Genomic DNA, 22,068 nt, shown 5'->3' on the forward strand with positions numbered 1-22,068 from the left:
AAAGCAAATATTCCACCTCCATAAATTTAGTCTCTCACGGTCTTGTTCAGTTTTACTTTTTTAAATGACACCATCCCACATTTTATCTTTTCATTTTTCTTTATGCAGGTGTTCATTACAGCAAAGCAACTCTGGTAAGTAAATTCTTAGATTTTTTTTATAAAAATAAAACATTTCTTCATATGTTCCCTTAATGCCTTTAAATAGTTATTTTCAAATATATTCTTGTAGGTGAGATAAAACAGTGATTGAGGGCTTAACTACATGGTTTAATGCATGGTTTACTCCACAGCCATCTGCTTAGCATAACCCATTAAGGTTTTATAAACATTACAAAGCATGCTAAAATTGTTCTAGAGAGCACAGGGTTTTGTTTTGTTTTTACATTAGTATGCATTACGTGTTTTTTGTAATAAGTAATAAAGAGTAGTTATACTAACTTCACTCGCAATGAGAATGTTTACGTGGGCAGTTATAATCGAACTACCACTGGTTTCTGTGTTGTCGAGCTAGTCTTCATTTCTCTGTCCAAGTATATATGACACTATGCGCAATCGAATAGGTGAAGACGTCAGCTGAGGAATTACGTAGTGTCACCTAACTAGCTAGTCAACAGCGAGATGCACACAACAACATGGAAAACTTTACAGCCACAAGCATTTCTATTTTATTTTTTGTTTTGTGGATTTTTTCCCCTTTTTCACCCAATTTGGAATGCCCAATTCCAAGTGCGCTTTTAAGTCCTCGTGGTCGCGTAGTGATTCGCCTCAATCCGGGTGGCAGAGGATGAATCCCAGTTGCCTCCGTGTCTGAGACCATCAACCCGCACATCTTATAACGTGGCTTGTTGAGCGCGTTGCCACGGAGACATAGCGCGTGTGGAGGCTTCACGCCATCCACCACGGCATCCGCGCTCAACTCACCACACACCCCACCGAGAACGAACCACATTATAGGGACCACGAGGCGGTTACCCCATGTGACTCTACCCTCCCTAGCAACTGGGCCAATTTGGTTGCTTAGGAGACATGGCTGGAGTCACTCAGCACGCCCTGGCATTCGAACTAGCGAACTCCAGAGGTGGTAGCCAGCGTCTTTTACCACTGAGCTACCCAGGCCCCAGCCACAAGCATTTCTTACTTTCTTTACGGGTTAATTTTGGTGCAGATCAGATGTACATTATCCGTTGTGTTTATGGTGATGTCCCAAGGTGGAAGATGACACAATTTGCTCCTGGATTGTTCAAACTATCCAAGCTCGACTTTGCTTCACTTTCATCCTTACAAACTCTGTGTAAAGCGTAATAATAACATTTAGACTGAGGAGAAATGCTGTGAATAAACAGACAATTAAGAAAATATATGGTTTGTCTATATTTTCTTAGCGATCACTGGTAGGTTTGTTGTCTGATTACTTGAAACAGTTCTGTATCTGTACCTGTCATTTGCTTCTGGCTGCATATTCAATACTTATCATGATTTTTGCCTCATTCTATGAATGCAATCCACATGAGATCAGGAAAAGAAGTTATCTTAACCACTTAATGATAAGTGAAAGATATATGAAGTAGATGTGTAATTTGTAATGTTTACATACTGCATTAATGGCACTAACGCTAGCCTGCTAACCATGGCAATAGTATGCACCTGTTACATTCTTTTATTGATTACTTCTGAATGAAACACACACATTTGTTGTTGTTGCTCTTCTTATTTTGCGTAGAGGCCTATTGCAGTCTGATCGACGTGTATACATGCTGGACGAAGCCAAACCAAAAGTTAGTTAGTCTGTTAGTTTGATTTCGCTAAAACTGACAATTTCAATTGGACTAACGCATTTACAGTACATGTTATTTTAAAAAGACAAATTAATGCTTTAATCCAACCGAAATTGAACTTTTAAAGTGCATGTAATAGTGATGAATAAGATTTACTTTTTTGTAACAGAGCCACTGCACAGTGTCTTTTATGACTTTAATAATTTGAAATCAGATTGCCTCCATCACAGTCCTTCTCCACAAATATTTAATTATTTGGGCAGGAAATAATATCACAGGCTGATAAAATATCCTTGCGGAAAACATACATTTAATTCTGCACATTCATGAATTTCATGTCCAAATACATTTCCATTTAGTCTACTTTTTTTCTGCAACATCAAGATTTCAGGTTAAACTATGCTGAAATATTTCTATTTTTGAAGTCTTTCAAATTGTCCCTTGTAGCTTTTTTGAAAATAACAACACATAAATTAATTTTGAAAAGTACTAATATTCCATACAGTCTCTCAATTAGTATGAGCTCATAAAAACTGCATGTATAATTAATTATACAGTTTTAAATTAGGTAACGCATATCTCACACCACAGATTGACACTGATGTAACTTCTTGGTATTCAGTCATGCATCTACAAACATTTACAGTACCCAAGTTACTGAAAATCACACTGCCATTCTGAGAAAACTTCTGTCTGGTAAATCAACAATGAGCACAGCAAAACGTTTAGACATCAACAGTGTCAAAATACGACAGAATCCCTTTTACCACAGCTTCGAGTCATATGACCTTCTGAACTTCCCCTGTTTTAGCATTGTGATTTGCCTTGGACATCTGTCCTACAGATGCACAGCTTTGTGAATCAATGGAAATGTACCACATGCAAATGCATTAAAATGGCTGAATATTTCGACATGTCCTGTAATCAGACACAACAGCTAAAGAGCTTTTGCATTGTGTGCTAATAATAAATTCTACCTAATAAGCAATCCAAAATTTTCACAACTAGCAGATAAAACACTACACTCACTGACACTTTATTAGGAACACACTGTTGTAGCCCATCCGCCTCAAGGTTCGATGTGTTGTGCATTCTGAGATGCTATTCTGCTCACAACAATTGTACAGAGTGGTTATCTGAGTTACCGTAGCCTTTCTGTCAGCTCAAACCAGTCTGGCCATTTTACATTTCTGTCTGCAGAACTGCCACTCACTGGACGTTTTTTTGTTTTTGGTACCATTCTGGTTAATCTCTAGACACCATTGTGCATGACATCCCAGGAGATCAGCAGTTACAGAAATACTCAAACCAGCCCGTCTGGCACCAACAATCATGCCACAGTCAAAATCACTGAGAACATATTTTTTCCCCATTCTGATGGTTGATGTGAACATTAACTGAAGCTCCTGACCAATATCTGCATGATTTATGCACTGCATTGCTGCCACACATTTGGCTGATTAGATAATCACATGAATAAGTAGGTGTGCAGGTATTCATAATAAAGTGCTCGATGAGTGTATATTTTGAACACAAATGATTTAACTGCTTGTACAGCACTTTTCAAACAAAAAGATATCTGTTAACCATCAAATTACATTCAATTAGTTTAATTAGTCTTAGTCTTAATAGTCACTACTGTGATTGGATCTTTTTCAAAGGCTATTTGATTAAAAGAAATTCAGAATACTATTTGAAAAGACTGTTCAAGAAAGTTAAAAGACTCACACCTAGGTTAAAAGAGGCCTTGATTGAATGAGACTATTGCTCTGTAACCAGGTGACAACAAAAATATTTTAGACTTTACAAATGACTAAAGCCAACTGAGATCAGTCTGCTAATGCGCAAACTACACGACTGATCGCAGACTGGTTGTATCAACTACATGACCATTCATCCCTGACTGAGGAAAGATTCCCTTTAAATCTTCTTGTCCCAGACCAGTCGCTGAATCAAAACATCAAAGGAGATGAGCTTGAGTTGTGTAGTGTGCACCTAGGCTTTACATAATCATACATTATCTATCATGAGATCTCACCAAGAACTGGACAGAAACTGAAAGGAAATATCTACAGTATTTCTCAACATGACACATTTCCGTAGACAAGTATTGTCTAAACATCCACCAACAGAGGAGAAATTGAGACATCAGCAAAGGTCAAAAGCTTACTAGAAAGGCACACAGCACAAATCAGGAAACATGCGGTTACATGTTTTTGTCTGTGGGGAACAAAACAAAGAGGTTTCCCTCAAGCATTGCTTTGTTGTGGGAGCTTTAGGGTAAGTTGTGCTTCTGAAGCTCACACCTGTGGGTGTCAGGCCCTGAAGTGCAGAGAAGATACATTTCAAAAGATGATGATCTCATGGTAGATAAATATCTGGGGCCAGTTGCACCAGCTATATGCAGGGTTGGGGAGTAACGGAATACATGTAACGGGATTACGTATTTAAAATACAAAATATAAGTAACTGTATTCCACTACAGTTACAATTTAAATAATTGGTATTTAGAATTCAGTTTCAACACATTCATAATATATACAGGATATTGAAATTTATAAAATGTCTATTTTTCTAGCCTGTTGTATTCGTATTTCTTTATCACCCCTTATTTATTTTAGATACAGTTCCTATATATTGTTATTTACACAGGGCAGACATACTATTTATCAAATCAACTTTTATTACATATTGTATTTTAATGGGGATATAAATTATTACAGCTGACAGTTACGCGAGTAAACAAGGTTTGAACATCAACCATAACAAGTTCAAACTGAAATTCACTGCCGTTTAATATTTCCGTGTACAAATTTGAAGGCTGTTTATTGGATCAATACAGGTAAACGTCATATTATGCGACTACGCATTACTTTACAGAGAGCTTATGAACTACTAGTTAAGTTTTACCTTAAGAACAGGTGGTGCAACCAAATTAAGCTCTGACTTAGTTACAAACTAACTAGTAGTTACTAAGGCCTTAGTGTGAACTTTACATCCCAACTTATGTGAGAACTTACGCACAGCTGGTACAACCCTACCCAGGGCTCACTCAGGTGCAATTACATCATCATTCAAGATTAGATTGATGGTCATTGGCCAGGGCTTTAAGAAATTTTAATATAGCTCCACACTAGCTCCAATTACAGCAAAAATAATGAAATTCTTGTTAAAACTATTTCCTTTCTTCTCTAATACACAAACCTCCAAAAGAAGTCAAAATTATAGTAAAATTGCTAAATGGAACAGAGCTTACATGGATGAATCCATTCTAAACTCAGTAAACTCCATTGTTTCTAGATCAGGAAGATGAAGGATTGTGGCTCTGTGAGTAAGAGGGTATATGTGTGTATGTCTGTGCCTTGCATTACAAGCACACAGCTGATCATAGGCGTCCCTGTTCCACTGAGCCCACAACACAAAGACTTGATTGAGAACAAGACTCCACAGATTTGCAATCCCACATCCATCTTCTTTCCCCGTTCGTGTTTTGACAGTGACAGCTTCCAATTCCTCATTTTCTTCTAGACACAACACTGTGGCCGGTTGCTGATTTAATGGTAACACCATGATCATAGGCTACTGCACCTGTCAGAGAGGTATCTTCCAGTATGCTTCCCGCTTTTAATATACACCCACTGAGCACTTTATTAGGAACACCTGTACACCTACTTATTCATGTGATTATCTAATAAGCCAATTGTGTGGCAGCAGTGCAATGCATAAAATCATGCAGATACAGGTGAGGAGTTTCGGTTAAAGTTCACATCAACCATCAGAATGGGGGGAAAAAATCTGATCTCAGTGATTTAGACTGTGGCATGATTGTTGGTGCCAGACGGGCTGGTTTGAGTATTTCTGTAACTGCTGATCTCCTGGGATTTTTACACACAACAGTCTCTAGAGTTTACTCAGAATGGTGCCAAAAACAAAAAACATCCAGTGAGCGGCAGTTCTGTGGACAGAAACACCTTGTTGATGAGAGAGGTCAATGGAGAATGGCCAGACTGGTTCAAGCTGACAGAGGCTACGGTAACTCAGATAACCACTCTGTACAGTTGTAGTGACCAGAATAACATCTCAGAATGCACAACATGCCGAATCTTGAGGCGGATGGGCTACAACAGCAGAAGACCACATCTGGCACTTTATTATCATTTATTTATTGTTATTTATTTATCCTAATAGAGTGCTCAGTAAGTGAAATTAGACAGTACTCTTCTGTCATTACGAAACCAGTAACTTGGATTACCATAAACATATTTAATAGTTTTATGTCAGGGGAACAAGTTATTTCTGAAGTGACACTTCCTGAAAGCCCAGACAGATAACAGGTACATCTTACATCCTCATACCTAAACACACACTCCTTCATCCTACTTAAAGGGATATTTCAGGTTTAATGCAAGTTAAGCTCAATCAACAGCATTTGAGGAATAATGCTGATTACCACAAAAATTAATTTCAACATGTCCCTCCTTTTCTTAAAATAAAGCAAAAATATGGGTTAAGGTAATAACAATGGAAGTGAATGGGGTCAATCTAAAATACTCACTGTTTTAAAAGTATAGCCAAAAGACGTAAACAATGCATGTTAACATTTGTGATTTTAGTGTGATAAAATTGCTTACTAACCTTTTGTGTGTAGTGTTATATCCAATTTTACAACACTGTTGCCATGACGATGTTGTCATCGGCGGTAAAAATGAATTTAGATCTCAAACAATAAACAAGATTTAATAGAGGAATTAATGTAAGTGATTTCATGAAATTGTAAGCGTCACATTTCTGCCTTTAAACCATCCAGAAATGCCCCCATTCACTTCCATTATAAGTACCTCACTGTAACTTCGAAATTTGATTTATTATTTTTTAAGGAGGGACCAGTTGACATAATTTTTTTTTGTGGTAATCAAAACAAACTTATACCACAAATGTCGATTGAGCTTAACTTGTATTGAACCATGAATATTACTTTAAGAAGCATGTTCACAGACGCATATTTGTTGTTGTAAAATATGAGAATAAAACGAAAAACCAAAATATGAAATTACACCATGGGCAGCTGCAGCACTCCAAATAAATAACATATAGTCAAGCCACGTCTGTACAAACCATAACCAAAGTAATTCAGAGGAGTATCACCTTGACTTATACTATGAATGAGAAGAGATGGGACGAGGACAATCATTACATGGCGTATATATACCATGCTTCAAACTGTATCACGCTTCATAATAGAAACTTTGACTGAAATTCTGGCCTCCGGTTCCTACTTCATTACGGAACAACTTGAGGAGGAGAGCTTATGATTGACAACCATAACGTCCAATAGTGTTCCAGAATAGGATGATAAACGTTCCAAGACGTTGACCGACAGCCAATCAGATTGAACAGAGGTGGAATCTAGTTGGCTGGCTGTGTTAGATGGGGTGTAATGAGGCCCAATCCCCGGTCTAGCTGGACGGTATTCTCCGAGAAAAGTGAGGGGGGCAACAGGCCAGCAGGCTCTATCGTGCTTGCCTCTACCATGTTTTACCGGTATGATACCTACAACGGCCAATGCGCATAAAAACACGAGAAATAACCTCAGAAATCAACTATAGCATACCCATTTTAAAGAATGACAGTGTACAGCAGCATAGTTGTCTTTCAACCGCAAAGCCAAATTAGAACACAGAAAACACAACCTACCCAGAAATGTTCCAGGAAATAGGGCGTTATCATCTTGCTTTTTCTCCCTTCTTCACAGTGGCTCTTTTTTATTTTAATAATCTCAATTTGTGCTGTTAATTCACCGTCCTCCCCCCGATATTGTTGTGTCTGGTGGTTTTTCTCTTTTTTTTCCTCCTGTTCTGCTGGGGTTTCCACCCTCTGAACACCAGACTCCACCTCCACCGCCTTTTCCTTCCACTTGTTCAGTATTTCATTGAGGTAATTATTATGAAGAAACAGCGATACCAGTGGTGGGTGCAAACATTATCACAGTCCCCACTGTGATGCAAATCCTTTGAGTAGACACTAGCAATCTGTTTATCAGTTACACATTTAATGGTATAATCATACGGGATTATACTACGAAATGTGTTAATGCTATACAAGCTGTGTAACTGAAATGACAAGGTGTAATGAGTCTCTTTAAAGCCCTTAGTTTAGTTTATTTATAAATTATGGCATTACATCTTTAAACCGGTAAAGCCTCTCTCAGTCTTTACAATAATTTTTTAAGCCAATTATTGCTAAATCTGGGGTATTTATACATTTACCATGACATCTATTTAAACAGGTATGTATCTCTCTTAGATCATCCAAAAAAATCATCTCTCATCATTTACTCGCCCTAATGCCAAATGTATGACTTTCTTTCTTCTGCTGAACACAAATGAAGATTTTTAGAAGATCTTAGCTCTGTAGGTCCATACAATGCAAGTGAATGGTGACCAGAACTCAAGTAATCCATAAGACTCCAGTGGTTTAATGTCTTCTGAAGCGATGCAGTTGATTTTGGGTTAGCACAGACCAACATATAACTCCTTTTTCACGGTACATCTTGTCAGCAGATGATTTCGAGCTCCATTACACTTCCTATAGCGCCAACTAGTGCTATGCGCATGCGTCAAGCACTAGGAAGTGTAATCTAGCTTGAAATCATGATTGTGCCTAGAGAATGCAATAAGATGTTTAGTGAAAAAAAAAAAAAAAAGAGTATCATTTTGGTCTGTTTGGTCTCACCCAAAATCAACTGGATCGCTTCAGAAGACACTGATTAAACCACTGGAGTCTTATGGATTACTTTAATGCTGACTTTATATCCTCTTTGGAGCATCTGGTCACCATTTACTTGCATTGTATGGACCTACAGAGCTGAAATTTTATTCTAAAAATCTTTGTGTTCAGCAGAAGAAAGAAAGTCATACACACCTGGGATGGCACGAGGGTGAGTAAATGATGAGAGCGTTTTCATTTTTAGATGAACTATCCCTTTAATAGTCATTTTAAAAATACTTAAAGGTAAGCGATTTCTGAGAATGTTGACATTTGAACTCAACAGCCAAACAAACACACCCCTCCCTTCAGAAGCTCCGCCCCCCAAATTCATGCACGCCCACTGCCAATGCTGTGTGACCGCAACAGTGTTGTGTGGATCAGTCTGATCCACTTTGTTTATTTTCCCATTTACAGAGCCAGGGCTGTGTACAAACACCAGAATTTTTTTTTTCAGAACTTGACAAAAAGTGCATTGGATTAAAATTACGCACTCCACCTTTGATTGGAGATTTTAAAAATGCTTAAATTGCAGCATTTACATTCGCAGTTAAAAGAATTGAATAGCCATTTTCCCAAAATGTACTAGAATCAGTCTAATTTTATGACTGCATTTCCAGACTGGCCAATATACCTTTTATATTTAATGTCTTGGAAATTCATTTGACAAATAAAGTAATCTGTGATTTTTGAAAAGGGTTTATTCCTATCAATGTACAGATCCAAGCAGTGAAACAAACTCACGTCCATAACAATGTCATACAAATATCATTACAAAATTTCTACGGTACAATATATATTCTTTGCATGATCCAAAATATTTGGTGGCCCCTAAAAATTATTACTTTCAATATTTCCATCTTTCTTGAAATTCAGATTATAAATCAAAATCACTATAAATGAAATTGCTCTCAGGTCAGAAAAAAAGGAGCTTTTGAGCAAAGGTTTACTTCATTATTAAATTTCTTTTTTAATTGCCACACAGAGAACTATACAGCAGTTGGTGCAGTTTGGGTTGGGGAAACAAAATTAAAACAAGTTTTGTACTTCACAAAAAGAAAACAAGAAAAAAAGTTGTAAAACCATTAGTTTCATTACTGTGCTCATGGCCATATTGAAACCCCACACCTCTGAAAAAACTTAAGTCTAACTTCAAGGCATTACAGTATATACGGTATTAAAATAACTACTGTACACACATAGGGGCCAATTTATTTTGTTTTATCCCCACATGAAGCTGTGCATTACAACACTTTTAAGTAAGCTATTTATTGTATTTAAGTGTATCTACAGTATCTGATATTATATCTCCTCTAATTAATAAAACAGCTTTACATTCCTTTACAAGGAGACAAGATTGACAAAAATATGACCATTAGAAAGGATATTCACCAGCAGCAGAATGGGTTACAGTGAATTGCTCTATTATTATTAATATTATTATTATTATTATTATTAAAAATGGGAGACTAAACCAGGGGAAAGGCATACACAAAAGAAATAAAAACAGTAAAGACAACATACCTCCTGAGGTCTCTACAACATAACATATTCAAGTAAAAATATAACAACACATAGCAGCATTCAAAAGTGTAAGAAAACACACTTAACAGATTAATTATTTCTGCCAACATTAACACCATCATTTTCATTTCCATGTCAGAAAAATCACGAAATTACTCTGAACACTGTTATCTATTCCTTCTATAAAACAGCTGGAATGTGACAGACAAACTAAAAAAAATAAATAAAAAAAAAACACACCTCAAAGACATACACCAACACAACACAGACACGAACTCACAAACACCTAAAAGTATCCCATGGTGTTCAGATCTAAAATGACAGTACACTTTTGAAATAGAATAATCTCAAAACCAAATACAATGTGCAGATCTTCACCTATACAATGAGAATATAAATTAAATTCAAATTTTGACACAATCTCCGCTTCCCAAGATACTTAGAGCTGGCTTGAATCCAGATCTTAGCTTATACTTGAGAGAACTATTTTTACCTACAAGTGACTTGGAGCCACAAAGTTCTTAATACCTAAACAGTAGCCTCTAAATCCTCACACTCTGGGATACATTCAGGCATTTTAAGGCTTGATACTATGCACATGAGGGACACAAGTACCTCCACAAGCACTGGATTTTCCAGGATTTGACACAACACAATGCGGGACGTTTTTGCATTTCATGCAGGAGGTAAAAAAATAAAACAAGTCACACAAATGAATATAACCTGTTGTGTAAGGGTGGAAAACTGCATTATTAAACTTGTCTGTATGCAGGGCTAGAAAAATAGATTGCTCATTGGGCCACCAACATGCACAAATCAAACAACTAAATATCCAGATTAACCCAGTCAGTCAAAACAGATATTAACAGCATTTTCAAAATCATGCTCTGAGCAAACTAAGCAAAAAGAAGTCGATGATGTATTATGTCTAAAAATGAACAAAATTTGTGTTCAGGATTCACTGACACATGTCAAACCACACAGTAACCTAGTAAGTGAGACTTGTCATTAATTTACACTAAACAGAGATAGTGTATGAATATGAAAGCCTTGTACAGTGCAATGGATTTGATTCAAACATCTTCACTGAGCTGTGCTACAATGGAGTCTTTCTTCTTGCTTTATACATGCTAACTTAATTTACCAAGACAAAGAAAAAAGAAAAAAGTATGCAGTCATTCAGAGGACTTACACTTCTACGGTTATGTTACGAAGTTGTTACCTTTCAGACAGGGTCTAAAATATGGTACATTTTTAGCGTTTACTGTCTTTAAATATTTGCCGTCTACTGCTGAGCATAGCTGGCACACAAAACACCGTCTGCACACTTTCATGCAGTCAAGCTACACCCTTTTTCTCCCCATGCGTAGGACTTATGTTTAGCATCCAGTTTAGATTTAGGTCCCACCCCACCCCACAAAACTTCTTTGTTTTAAGCTTTCAGATAATTTTTTTCAGGCACCTTCCAACTTCAAACCTAGGGGTGCAACACTACAGAGTTTACACATATCTTCATGTCATTGTCTTTTATCCCCTGGATGTCCCGTTACATTAAGTGCCCTGGTGAATGAATACTAACAATGGCTGTCTCTCGTTTGGAAGGCTGCATGCTAGGTAGGACGCGTCCTTTGAATGCTGCAGTATACCGAGTGTCCTCCTTTAAACAAGTCTCGTTTAAACGAGACGGCCTTCGTAGGACAAATGGAAACGTAACGTAACATGGTTGGTATGACAGCACGCCACTCTTTAACAAGCGCGAGCACTTTGAGTGAGAAGGGAACAAAGTCCCTCTGGAAGGGAATGTATGAGGTACATTTTAGGAGAGATATAATGATGTAAAGAGAAAAGTAAATAGATTTTACAGGTGTACTTTTAGTCTAATACTTTATTTTAATTATATATTAATATAATTATACATATTATATACTCTGCAGCCATCTACTGAGGTACTTCAACTTGGGAATTAACATTCCTTGCATTTGAACATCATATTTACGGAAAATTGACATTTCCGTTAAAGCAAAGAATTGTGGGTTGTGAGTGCCCACCAAGGATACACCTCATGCATACTCCGAATTCCCGTGAAAGAATGTCACATTCGAAGGCTGCATTCTTAGTGTCCAACTTGCTTTTCTGAAACGAGACAGCCTCGATGAAGTATGCGGCCGACAAATGCGACCTCTGCAGGACGCATCCTTCCAAACGAGACACAGCCAATGTATTTTGTATTCACCCTCATGGCTGATTGTTATGACATGATGAAAAAAACTTTCCTCCCTGTTTTGGTTTGGCTTGGCGTGGTTACGTCGACTAGCGCCACAGCTTACACCTCCCTCCCACCCCGTCTAGAGGGGTCCAGTGGGCCATATGGTTCCCACCCCTGCTAGACCACCCTTCCCCCCAGGTAAAGGACAACAGGTGCCCTGGGTATTAGAGGCTCCCATCCTCTCCCATAGTGAATAAGCTGCAGCACAAAAAAGAAAGAAATTTGAGCAATTAGAATTAACAACAATAGCAATATTAACAACAGGCACATCAGCAGCACTATTAGTTTACATACAGATATATAAAGAATGTGGATGAATGTAATTTTGCACGACAATGTACAGTATATAGTTAATATATAGTTATTGGTAGTTATTCATTCCAACTGAAAAATAGAATGGTGCAATATGGATTTAAATATGGACAAATGTGAGCTGCACCCTATTGATATCCAAAAGAATGACAGAATTGCAATATTTAATAGTCAAGCATGAATGGGATTGGACCATGTGTAGAATTTTATTAACGATGGTCATTTGAATTCTGCAAAAATCTGCAGAGCTTTATGCATATTTCTATGCCGCCAGATTTCCTACAGGCCTTATTATTTGTTAAATCTAGACATTTGCCACAGCAGGATATCTTTATTACAAAATTAAATCTCTTCTAAATTCATTCATGTGATTAAAAACAATTTGTAAATTTCAGTGCTGTAAAGCCTTATTCCAAATAGGCTTTGACACACTCCTCTATTAACAGATTAGCTAATGGCATTTTGATTTTAAAAGATATTTGATTACATGACATTTTATAAGCTAGCAAATGTAAGTTTACCTTTTCAACCCAGCAAAATCTACACCCCATAAAAGGCCGCAAGTCTCTCTTTGAGTGGAAGGGGAAACTGGTCCGAAAAGCGTTTCCAGTTCTCATCTCCAACCTGGTTCTTAAACCCATGCAAGATCTAACAGGGAACACACACTTTGGTATGAAGCATACGTCCATAATCTTCTTGAAGACTTCACCCAACTTAGTTCACAAATCATCAATAAAAGACTCCGTCAAAACACAATGCTCTACCTTATAGAACATTTCTCGAAGATCGTCTTTTGGGTTCATCCAAGATGCTACAGCATCACAGAAAAATATAAAGTCCTGAAGGGAGGTGGAGGGGTGGTAAAGAAAACAAAGAGGATCAGTTTTCATTCATAGAGAACTCTGAGAGTCATCACTGAGAGTAATGTGCCTTACCTGCACCACACCTCCAGGGTTGACTGTGATCATGGTGCAGATTCCCCGGAAGGCCGAGTCTTTTTCTTCATTGTCTCTTATATTACGAAGAGAAGTGCACCTAATGAGGAGCATAAACCATTTTCAAATAACAAGCCTGTTTGGTTATTTTGCAATTGGACTAACACAATCAACACAGTATCATCATGACTACCACCTCAGAGCACCTTGGGGCGATCAAATGTTTTATCACAAAGACTGGTCAATTAAGGAATCAAAATCTATCTTATTTATACTGAAAACATTCGTTGTTGAAACAATGTAAATTCTGCATGTTCAGGGGGTGACTTCAGTTTATTTCCTCACAATCGCTCATTAATTTGACAAAAAATATAGGTCTAATTTTATCATTGTTGATATAATTATGTATCTGCATATTTTGGGTAGAAAATTATCATCTGTTTTGCCAGGTACATTGCAGCAGGCAAGCACTTCACACTGTTATAAATGTTTATAAAGCTGCTATTGCGCTAAACGACCATAGTTACTTAATTTTCATTATTTATTATTTCTTTATAAGACAAGTTATTGTAACAAAAATAATGTCTATATAGCACCGTGTATTCTGTCAGCTTTTCGTTTTTATAAAGTTAAACTAGTGCAAATTTTAGGGCGGGCATTTTGGAATAGAATCATGCAGCTAATGGACTCTACATCTAATAGGGAGCAAGTTTTTAAGCAAGCTTTTCCATTTGACTATTGCTTTCATTTTCTAAAACCAGCAAGCATTTGATATTATCCCATGCACTCTATTAGTTGTTAGATAGCGACAATAAAAGACGAAAACAGAAGTGAAAACTGAAATAAATAAATTGAGAATACATGAAGGTGCTACTGAGGCAAATTAAACAACAAGACCTAGAGGGACAGCGTTAGTCACATGGTTGGCAATGATTTAGACTGAATCATACAGAACAGAGAGAGCAAGTGAGAGATAAAGGTAGAGTGATGCCTTCTCTCAAGTGTCTTGAACAGGCCTCCTACCATGTCAATTTGCTTCATCTTGTTTGCAACATCTTTGGACTTTTAAATGAGTGCAGTTCTCAAGTAAGACATGAAGAAATACAGGGCCTTTTCAAGAACACTGGGACAAGGTTTTAAGAGATTGAGAGAGGGCAAGGAAGAGAACCATAGGGTGAAAAGAGAGAAGATAGACAGAAAGAGGAAATGAATGAAATAAAAGATTGAATAATACACACCAGGGTCTTATAAACTGCTGTAGCATGGGTGCCACCTCTTGAGGACAAACGTAACCAAGACGACCAATTGTTATTGCTAAGGTAACGCAATCACGGTTATACAGCACCAAACGCCAACCAAGACATGAGCGAATGAGGGGGGAGGAGAAAACAAAAAGAAACAAACAAACAAACAAACAAACAGACAACTCAGAAACAGAACTCAACAGAATCTGTGTATGAGAATAAACACAAGATTTCACTAGTGCTCTTCACAGCCCCAGACTACAGGGTCAAATGTAAAGTATGACACTAAAAAAAACATACATCTCGTTTAAGGGAGGAGTCTTAGAAAACTTAGTTATCACAGCTTCTCTACAGGTCAAAGTTAGAGATTCATATGCATTCATCAATTTTTGGCTCTAACTTTCCTTTCTTCTGTCCAATTAATGTAAGTATGTAATACATTTCTGCCCAATTCATGCAACATCTCTACAAGATGATTGTGTTAAATGATGAGTGTGCACTGATGGAATGTTCTTTTTACTCCATATTGAATTTATTAAAGATAGATTCTCACACTTTTAGCATATATGTTTAACATAAAACATACTTGTTTCCTAAGATTTTCTCCCTTAAACTCACAAAAATTTCTTCAGTAGAACAGAAATGTCTTTTCGTTCTTTCTGTCTCTTTTGTTTCTTTGAGAAATGCATATTACGCCAAGCAAACTACATGGAGAGGACTAGATTCCACCAGGATCTTAAGAGGCACAGAGGAGGGAGACCTAAGTTTAAGAGACACAAACTATGCAACATTCTCATTAAAGACAGGCATTTATGAACAGTCCAATGAGACATGCAGAAAGCAGATGATTGGCTCATTAGAGAACGCAGTTCAGTGCAGGATAAGCGGATTCAAAGAATCTGAAATAGAATTAAGCACCATTTACTATTATTATATTAGCTGGTATACATAACTAAATAGTTGGTCAAATACCCAAAAATTAAACATTAACTAGAAATTTCATCTATTTAAACATATTAACATTGATGAGGTTAATAAAAATGTAATGCAAATTCTGCACCATCAAGAAGAGATATTAGTAGACGCTCACAAAAATTGGCATAAGAGCAAGTCAGTAAGAATTTACTTATGTGAATTGCTTTCTTTAAAAAACTTCTTTTTTTTTTTAGGTCATAGTCTTTACAACATGAACAATCTATCAGCAATCCTGCATTAAACATTAGCCGTCCTTAACTAAACAACACTCAACATCTATTGGCAAATATGCATTCACATTGAAAAAGAAAAGTAACTAAAACAACAGAAATAAATCGACAAACAGGAACACATCTACAAGTACCCTTGTTTCTGTGGGAGTGTGTTAGGAGTGTTACACTTCACCCTCATTTCAAATTTCTAAAGGCATCAATGGGCGCAGTCATTACGGCTCAGGCTAGAGCTCCAATTAGTACTGTCCAATCAGAGTGGAGTGTAACTGGGAAATAATTTGAGGTACAGGTGCTATACATTCATCCAAACAACACAGAATAGATTTAGAACGCAGTTTAGTAGTTTTCTTAGATGAAATGAAAGATTATTGAAGCTTAAAAGCTTCAAGTAAAAACAGTCAAATCAAAGACAGCAGGACTTAATACTCCTCTCATGGCTGGCTTATTACAGGCGATATATTCTACATTGTTCATAATACCTCACTGACTGACGCTTACCAACTTCACTGTGATGATTTAAGCTATATTAACTTTAATTGCTAACACAGGACTCACTGTGTTATTAATCCACTTCAGTCAATACCATGGGCTGGACTGTTACAAGGTCTGTTATATTAATTTCTGAGGACAGGAATGCCAAGAAAACTCAGCTCAGACAGAGTAAGTTTTTAAATAGAAAACAATGAGCATGGAATTGCTCATGTTCTTGTTGACTATTTCTTTACCCAGTTAAATATTGTGTAAGGGTAAAAATATTCACATCAAGTTAGCTCTAATATTTATCAGACCTGGTAAAGTCCACTTCCTGGAGTTTGTATGGATATTAATAAGCACTGCAGAATGAGGACTGGGGGAGTCTGGGAAAAAGAGGGGATGGAAACCTCTTGTGAGGGGTCAGCCTGGTATAGCACCCCTCAAATTGTACCTGTATTCTCCAGCAGAGTCTTTGGTGTGTTGGGTCTGTTAATGATTTCCACCAGCTGTTGTAAAACCAATGGGACATATGGCTGCATTTCAGAACCTGAGCAGAGATGAGAAAGTAGCATGTTACTCTAGAGAGCATTTTAAAAATCACTTAATTGTATATCTGAAGTCATAGAATGAAGCATGGATGAGCAGATAAAACAAACAAGCGGTTGAATGTTCATACAGTGTACTAAAAGGTGCCAAGGAAAAAGCGTGAAAGGACAAATTGCTCACCCATTTGAATAGATACTTCTCCAATGGCCCATGTTGCATTGTTGCATACCGATATCAATTCTGGGTTCAGGTTTGTCCCTAATATAGGCATGAAATTAGCTAGAGAGAGAATAACACAAACAAACAAAAAATCTGATGTCCCAGAATGTATGCGATCAACAAATACAAATTACGTTTTCTCATTTGAGGATGTGATAGTGAATGTGTGTAACCGCATACCAATGCAAGGTTTGACATGCTGAAAACATGCTTTGGTCAAATCTCCCAACAGGGCAAATGAACTCTGCCGTACCTCTGGCATTTTATCCTGAGAAGATAAAAAAAAGCAAAAGATCAATATTTTTGTAACCGTGCACAGCTGCAGCAGTTTTTGCAAGCTTGTTTGCTACAATAAAGTATAACTAGTATTTCAAATACTTTGAAAGTGCAACAAGACCACCATTTGTACACTAAAAAATGTTAGTTGTCACGATCCTGCCATTTTGGTCTTCCTCCACCCATCTCTCAGGTCGTCCATGTGCTTTTATTTTCCTCTTTCCCTTGTGTTTCTCACTGGTGCTGCTCAGCAGTGCAATTGCTCGGCTCACTAGTAGATCAGCAGCACCTGTGGCTCATTCCTATTACTTTATATATTCTCTCCTTTGTCTCATTTTCCCTGCCATATCATTGTGTTTTGTTTCCAGTCCAGTCGTTCCTGTCTTTTCCAGTTATCCCCGGTCAGTTTTTCTTTTTCAGTTTTATTGTTTTCTTGTTATTCTTGTTTTCTCCCTTGTGAGGGTTTTTGTTTGTTTTTTCAATAAAACTCCTTTCATTGCCATCCTACATCTTGGGTCCTTCAAATTTCATGACAGAATGATATGGCCAACTTTGGACCCAGCGGAGACATGATGGGCATTTTATTGAACTCAGCTCCAGCCCTTGGGGAATTGATCTCTCAGAGCCTCGCCTAATTGCCCGACCCCCTGGCCTGCTTTCAGTACGGTCGCGCCGTCAACATTTTTGCTGAAGAGTTGGCCAGAGCAGCCTCCGGGCAGGGTGTTGATGAGTCTGTCCTCAAGCTTATTTTGGTAGAAGGTCTGGACAAGCTCCATCTGTCCAGAGGAGCTGAGGTCTTTTTTTTTTTTTTTTCATTTGCCCTTTTGGGATTTGGTGGACCACCTCTGTTGGTTGGCAGAGAAGGAAAGTCTGCTGCAGGGGTGGAGCACCAAATCCCCAAATCACCCTCTGTCGGTGTCTGTTCAGCCTCCTGCGGCAATCTTGCTCTAGCCGCTGCTGACCACCAGAAGGCGGAGGAGGCCACTGCTGACCGCCAGGAGGCAGTGGCCATTCCCGCGGTCGACCGCCAGGAGGTGGCAGCCGTTTCTACTGCAGTGTTTCCAACTGTGCGGAGGAGAAGGAAGCCGAGTAATGTGCCCGATCCCCTGCAGCTGCCAGTGCCCAGGCCACGGAGGCCGTTCCCCTGCTGCTGCCAACATCCATGGCCATGGAGGCCATGTATCCTCACCTGCAGGCCTGTCTGATTTAGCTCTCATCCTGTAGCCGTCTGTCCTTGCTCCCATCATGGAACCGCCCGTCCAAGAGACACCGGCATCAAGTCGAGCTGCTATACCTAGCCGGACCTCCAGGCCGGGTAGGGCCATCAGGCCAAGTCATGCCGCCCAGCCTAGTCAAGCAGCCAAGTCTTATCAAGCCACCATGTCGAGTCAAGCTGTCAAATCAGGTGAAGCCGCCAAGCCAAGTCCAGCAGCCAAACCCTGCCAAGCTGCTATACCTTGGTCCATGCTGCTGGCGTCGCACTGGTCTGGTCCGCCGGCACTACCCTGGTCCGTCCTGCCAGTTCTGCCTTGGATCTTACCTTATTTTTTTCTGGTTTTTTTTGGACTTATGGTTCTTTTTTTTGTCTGTTCTATGTTAGGTAGGGCCGTCCACCTGTTTCCCCCACCCTCTCTTCCCGTTGTCTGGTCTTTCGTCTAGTTTTGTTTTGATCGTGGGATGCCTGGGAGTCGTCACTTGGGGGGGTCACTGTCATGATCTTGCCATTTCGGTCTTTTGTTGTGGTGGGATTGTGACAGTTTCCTCCACCCATCTCAGGTCGTCCATATGCTTTTGTTTTCCTCTTTCCCCTGTGTTTCTCACTGGTGCTGATTTGCTCAGCTTTACTGGTCTAGTTGTGCTGTTCCTGTCTTTTCCAGTAATCCCCAGTTGGTTTGTTTTCAGTTTTACTGTTGTCGTGTTTATTCATTATTTCTTTTTTTTTTTTTTTTTTGCTCCCTTGTGAGCTTATGTATTTCTATTTTTGTATTTTTTTGTATTTTTTTTTTTTTTAAATAAAACCCCTTTCATTGCCATCCTGCATCTTGGATCCTTCTTCAAAATTTTTGACAGTTAGTTATAGTTGTCTCTGCATATTAGGAGAAAGGGATAGGAGAAAGTATTTTTTTTAACATAAAAAAAAAACAATAACCTTTACGTTGATTTGTATGGTTACCTGCATGCACTGATACATGAGAGTAAGAATGTTGCTACGGACAACCAGCTGTTCAATGTTCCCGCCGAGACCCTCTGCTAATCCACTGAGCAGATCCAAAGCCACGATCATGAAATCTTTATCAGGAGCTTCACAGAACTCAGGCTGAGACTGGTATAGCTGTGAGACCGAGAGAAAGAGAAATGTCTACCCCGCTGTTTCAAATGCCACAATAGCCGCTTTTCCACAATCGGGCCAGGGCAATAAACTGGTAAGCCAGGGCCAATAACCTCGGACCTCAAACCGCGAATTCAAAGTCAATCTGCATTCCCACCATTGGGCCAATAGCCCTGCAGTGCTGCCCTAAAACCCGCCCTTAATATTCCATCCTAGTGCCAATAACACACACCCCGCCCATTTCACAAGCAAAAGGGAAACTCAAGCTGGGGTATCAGAATCTGGAGACTAGCTAGCCCTCAAAATGAACCTGAACCTGTACCGTTGTGGGTACACAACTTGGTGACAATATATTTAATCATGTATTAATTTTGCCAGATGCCGTCGATCTAACGTTGCACATTTTCATCAGCCCAAATTCATATTCAAAAGAGCCCTGATTTCATCTACTGACGATTTTCCATTCTCTGTTGATCTACTGAGGTAAGCTGGTAGCTAGAAATGAGAAATTGGGAATCGAGTATCTTGGTACTGAAACCTCTGACCTGGCTCAGCTAAACTCTGCCTTTCACACTGACGCCACCTAAATCCCCAGTTGGCCCTAGGGTAATCGGCGGGCCATAGGCTATTGGCCCTGATGAAGTCCTGAACAGGCATGATGATGCCCCAGATGTGACAGTGGGAACGCATCTGGCCCTGGCACACACTAGCACACCTCATTTGGCCTGATAGTGGAAATGCGGCTAATGATGTCTTTTAGTAAAGGCCTGCTCACATCTCTTGCTCCTTGCTTGCCTTCTTTTATAAGCATCAAAAAAATTTATATTATTGTGTTAAGTTGGAATGTTACAATATTTGTTTGCTTTTTTTGTTAACTATATGAGATCTCTCACCACTGCCTGGGCGAGTGTTTTCTGGACCAGGTTAACACAGCGCTGGTAGACAGGTTCACAGTATGGCAGAAAGCCACTCTGAAGGGCAGTGGCCACAGATGAGAGACACTTTAAGAGGAATAAACAAAGTATTACATATCTACAGGTCACCTATGATGATCTAATTTTAAATCACAATAATCAGGTACATACACTTTTATATTTAATTCTGGACAATTCTTCTACAGTGTTTTTTTCCCCAAACACAGCCCTTGTTTATAGTGTTTAGGTGTTGGGTTTTTGTATTTGTTTATTTGTGCAAAGCTATTTAAATTAGTTTTAGCTTAAGATTTTGTTTATTTACCTCTAACAGAGGAAAGAGGTCTTTATCTTCATCTTTTAGCTGGTTCCATTTTTGAATCAATGGAGGCATTAGCATTTGAATATATTCCTGCACACGGAGAAAAACCATGTGAAACAACACACATACAGCACCCTGCAGTCATACATGGGAGGGAAAGGATGTTAGATATCCGCAGTCAGTCTTGGTGTGTGTTTGCATGTAACATTCTATGTCTATGTGTTTGAAAGAGGAAGATAGGTGCCATTTACACAAGTGTTTGTTTGTTTGTGAAATTACTGGTTTGTTAAGATGGTGGCCCACAGAGTCAGCCAGAGTGCCAATGGCATCATAGAGGATGAGCAGGTTCTTATGCTGGTATTTACTGAAAGCAAAGACCAATGTGTCCAAAATATAAGCAAGATATGGCACTAGCTCAGTGCACGCCTCCTCCTCAAGGGTAGCAAATGCACTGTGGAAAGTAGGGAGAGAATAAGAGATTAACGGGGTCATAGGGGATAAAAAATAATCTTGGTATATAGCGTATACAAACAGAGTAAAAAGAATTTGACAAAGGATGTGCCGACTTAGAAGAAACAGACATACATACTTAAGTGCTTCTATTAGCACAATATTATGACACATCCTCACCTGCAGGCAGCCTCTTGGACGCGCTTGTTGCTGTCCAGTATGCGTTTGAGCAGTTCAGTCATGAGGGGTTTGAGGTAGGTGTCGGGGGGCTGGCTCACCACCCAGTGTGCGTAACGGCTCAGAGTCCAGCAGGTGATGGAACGAACCAGTGCCTTCTTATCAGACAGGCACTGTACCAGATGAGGAATCAACTCAGGCAAGTATGGGATCATTCCCTGCATACAGCCTACAAGAAAAATCAAAGATGTAAAAGAAAATGTTGTCATTCACTCAAATAAAAAATAAAAAAACACATGGGTACGTTCAAGATTTTAAAGTCACTTTTTTTTA

General features: G+C 38.7%; 2 protein-coding genes across 11 annotated transcripts in view; both read right to left on the bottom strand.

The window, feature by feature from the left end:
* The window catches only part of LOC127417331 (F-BAR domain only protein 2-like), a 66,398-nt gene extending 58,726 nt beyond the window's left edge, over window positions 1-7,672 (bottom strand). For 2 of the 4 annotated variants that reach the window (XM_051657298.1, XM_051657288.1), the window contains exon 1: window positions 7,472-7,670. In XM_051657298.1, coding sequence (XP_051513258.1) covers window positions 7,472-7,504 — 33 coding nt within the window. In that variant the 5' untranslated portion in view covers window positions 7,505-7,670. Of the gene's footprint in view, window positions 1-7,471 lie in introns of all 4 variants that reach the window. The other 2 variants (XM_051657315.1, XM_051657306.1) reach the window with 2 other exon arrangements.
* A 1,557-nt stretch (window positions 7,673-9,229) lies between these two features.
* Window positions 9,230-22,068, bottom strand: part of LOC127417302 (transportin-1) — a 31,142-nt gene continuing 18,303 nt past the window's right edge. For 3 of the 7 annotated variants that reach the window (XM_051657237.1, XM_051657259.1, XM_051657252.1), the window contains 13 exons: window positions 21,739-21,964; window positions 21,388-21,559; window positions 21,112-21,198; window positions 20,769-20,876; window positions 19,720-19,878; window positions 17,451-17,538; window positions 17,232-17,330; window positions 16,957-17,052; window positions 14,818-14,893; window positions 13,580-13,679; window positions 13,409-13,483; window positions 13,166-13,292; window positions 9,230-12,530 (listed from right to left, as the gene is read on the bottom strand). In XM_051657237.1, the coding sequence (XP_051513197.1) occupies window positions 13,185-13,292; window positions 13,409-13,483; window positions 13,580-13,679; window positions 14,818-14,893; window positions 16,957-17,052; window positions 17,232-17,330; window positions 17,451-17,538; window positions 19,720-19,878; window positions 20,769-20,876; window positions 21,112-21,198; window positions 21,388-21,559; window positions 21,739-21,964 (1,394 nt within the window). In that variant the 3' untranslated portion in view covers window positions 9,230-12,530; window positions 13,166-13,184. Of the gene's footprint in view, window positions 12,531-13,165; window positions 13,293-13,408; window positions 13,484-13,579; window positions 13,680-14,817; window positions 15,723-16,956; window positions 17,053-17,231; window positions 17,331-17,450; window positions 17,539-19,472; window positions 19,633-19,719; window positions 19,879-20,768; window positions 20,877-21,111; window positions 21,199-21,359; window positions 21,560-21,738; window positions 21,965-22,068 lie in introns of those variants that run through there. The other 4 variants (XR_007893250.1, XR_007893249.1, XM_051657266.1 and 1 more) reach the window with 4 other exon arrangements.

The sequence above is a fragment of the Myxocyprinus asiaticus genome, chromosome 3 (genome assembly GCF_019703515.2).
Source record: "Myxocyprinus asiaticus isolate MX2 ecotype Aquarium Trade chromosome 3, UBuf_Myxa_2, whole genome shotgun sequence".
NCBI classification, from domain to species: domain Eukaryota; kingdom Metazoa; phylum Chordata; class Actinopteri; order Cypriniformes; family Catostomidae; genus Myxocyprinus; species Myxocyprinus asiaticus.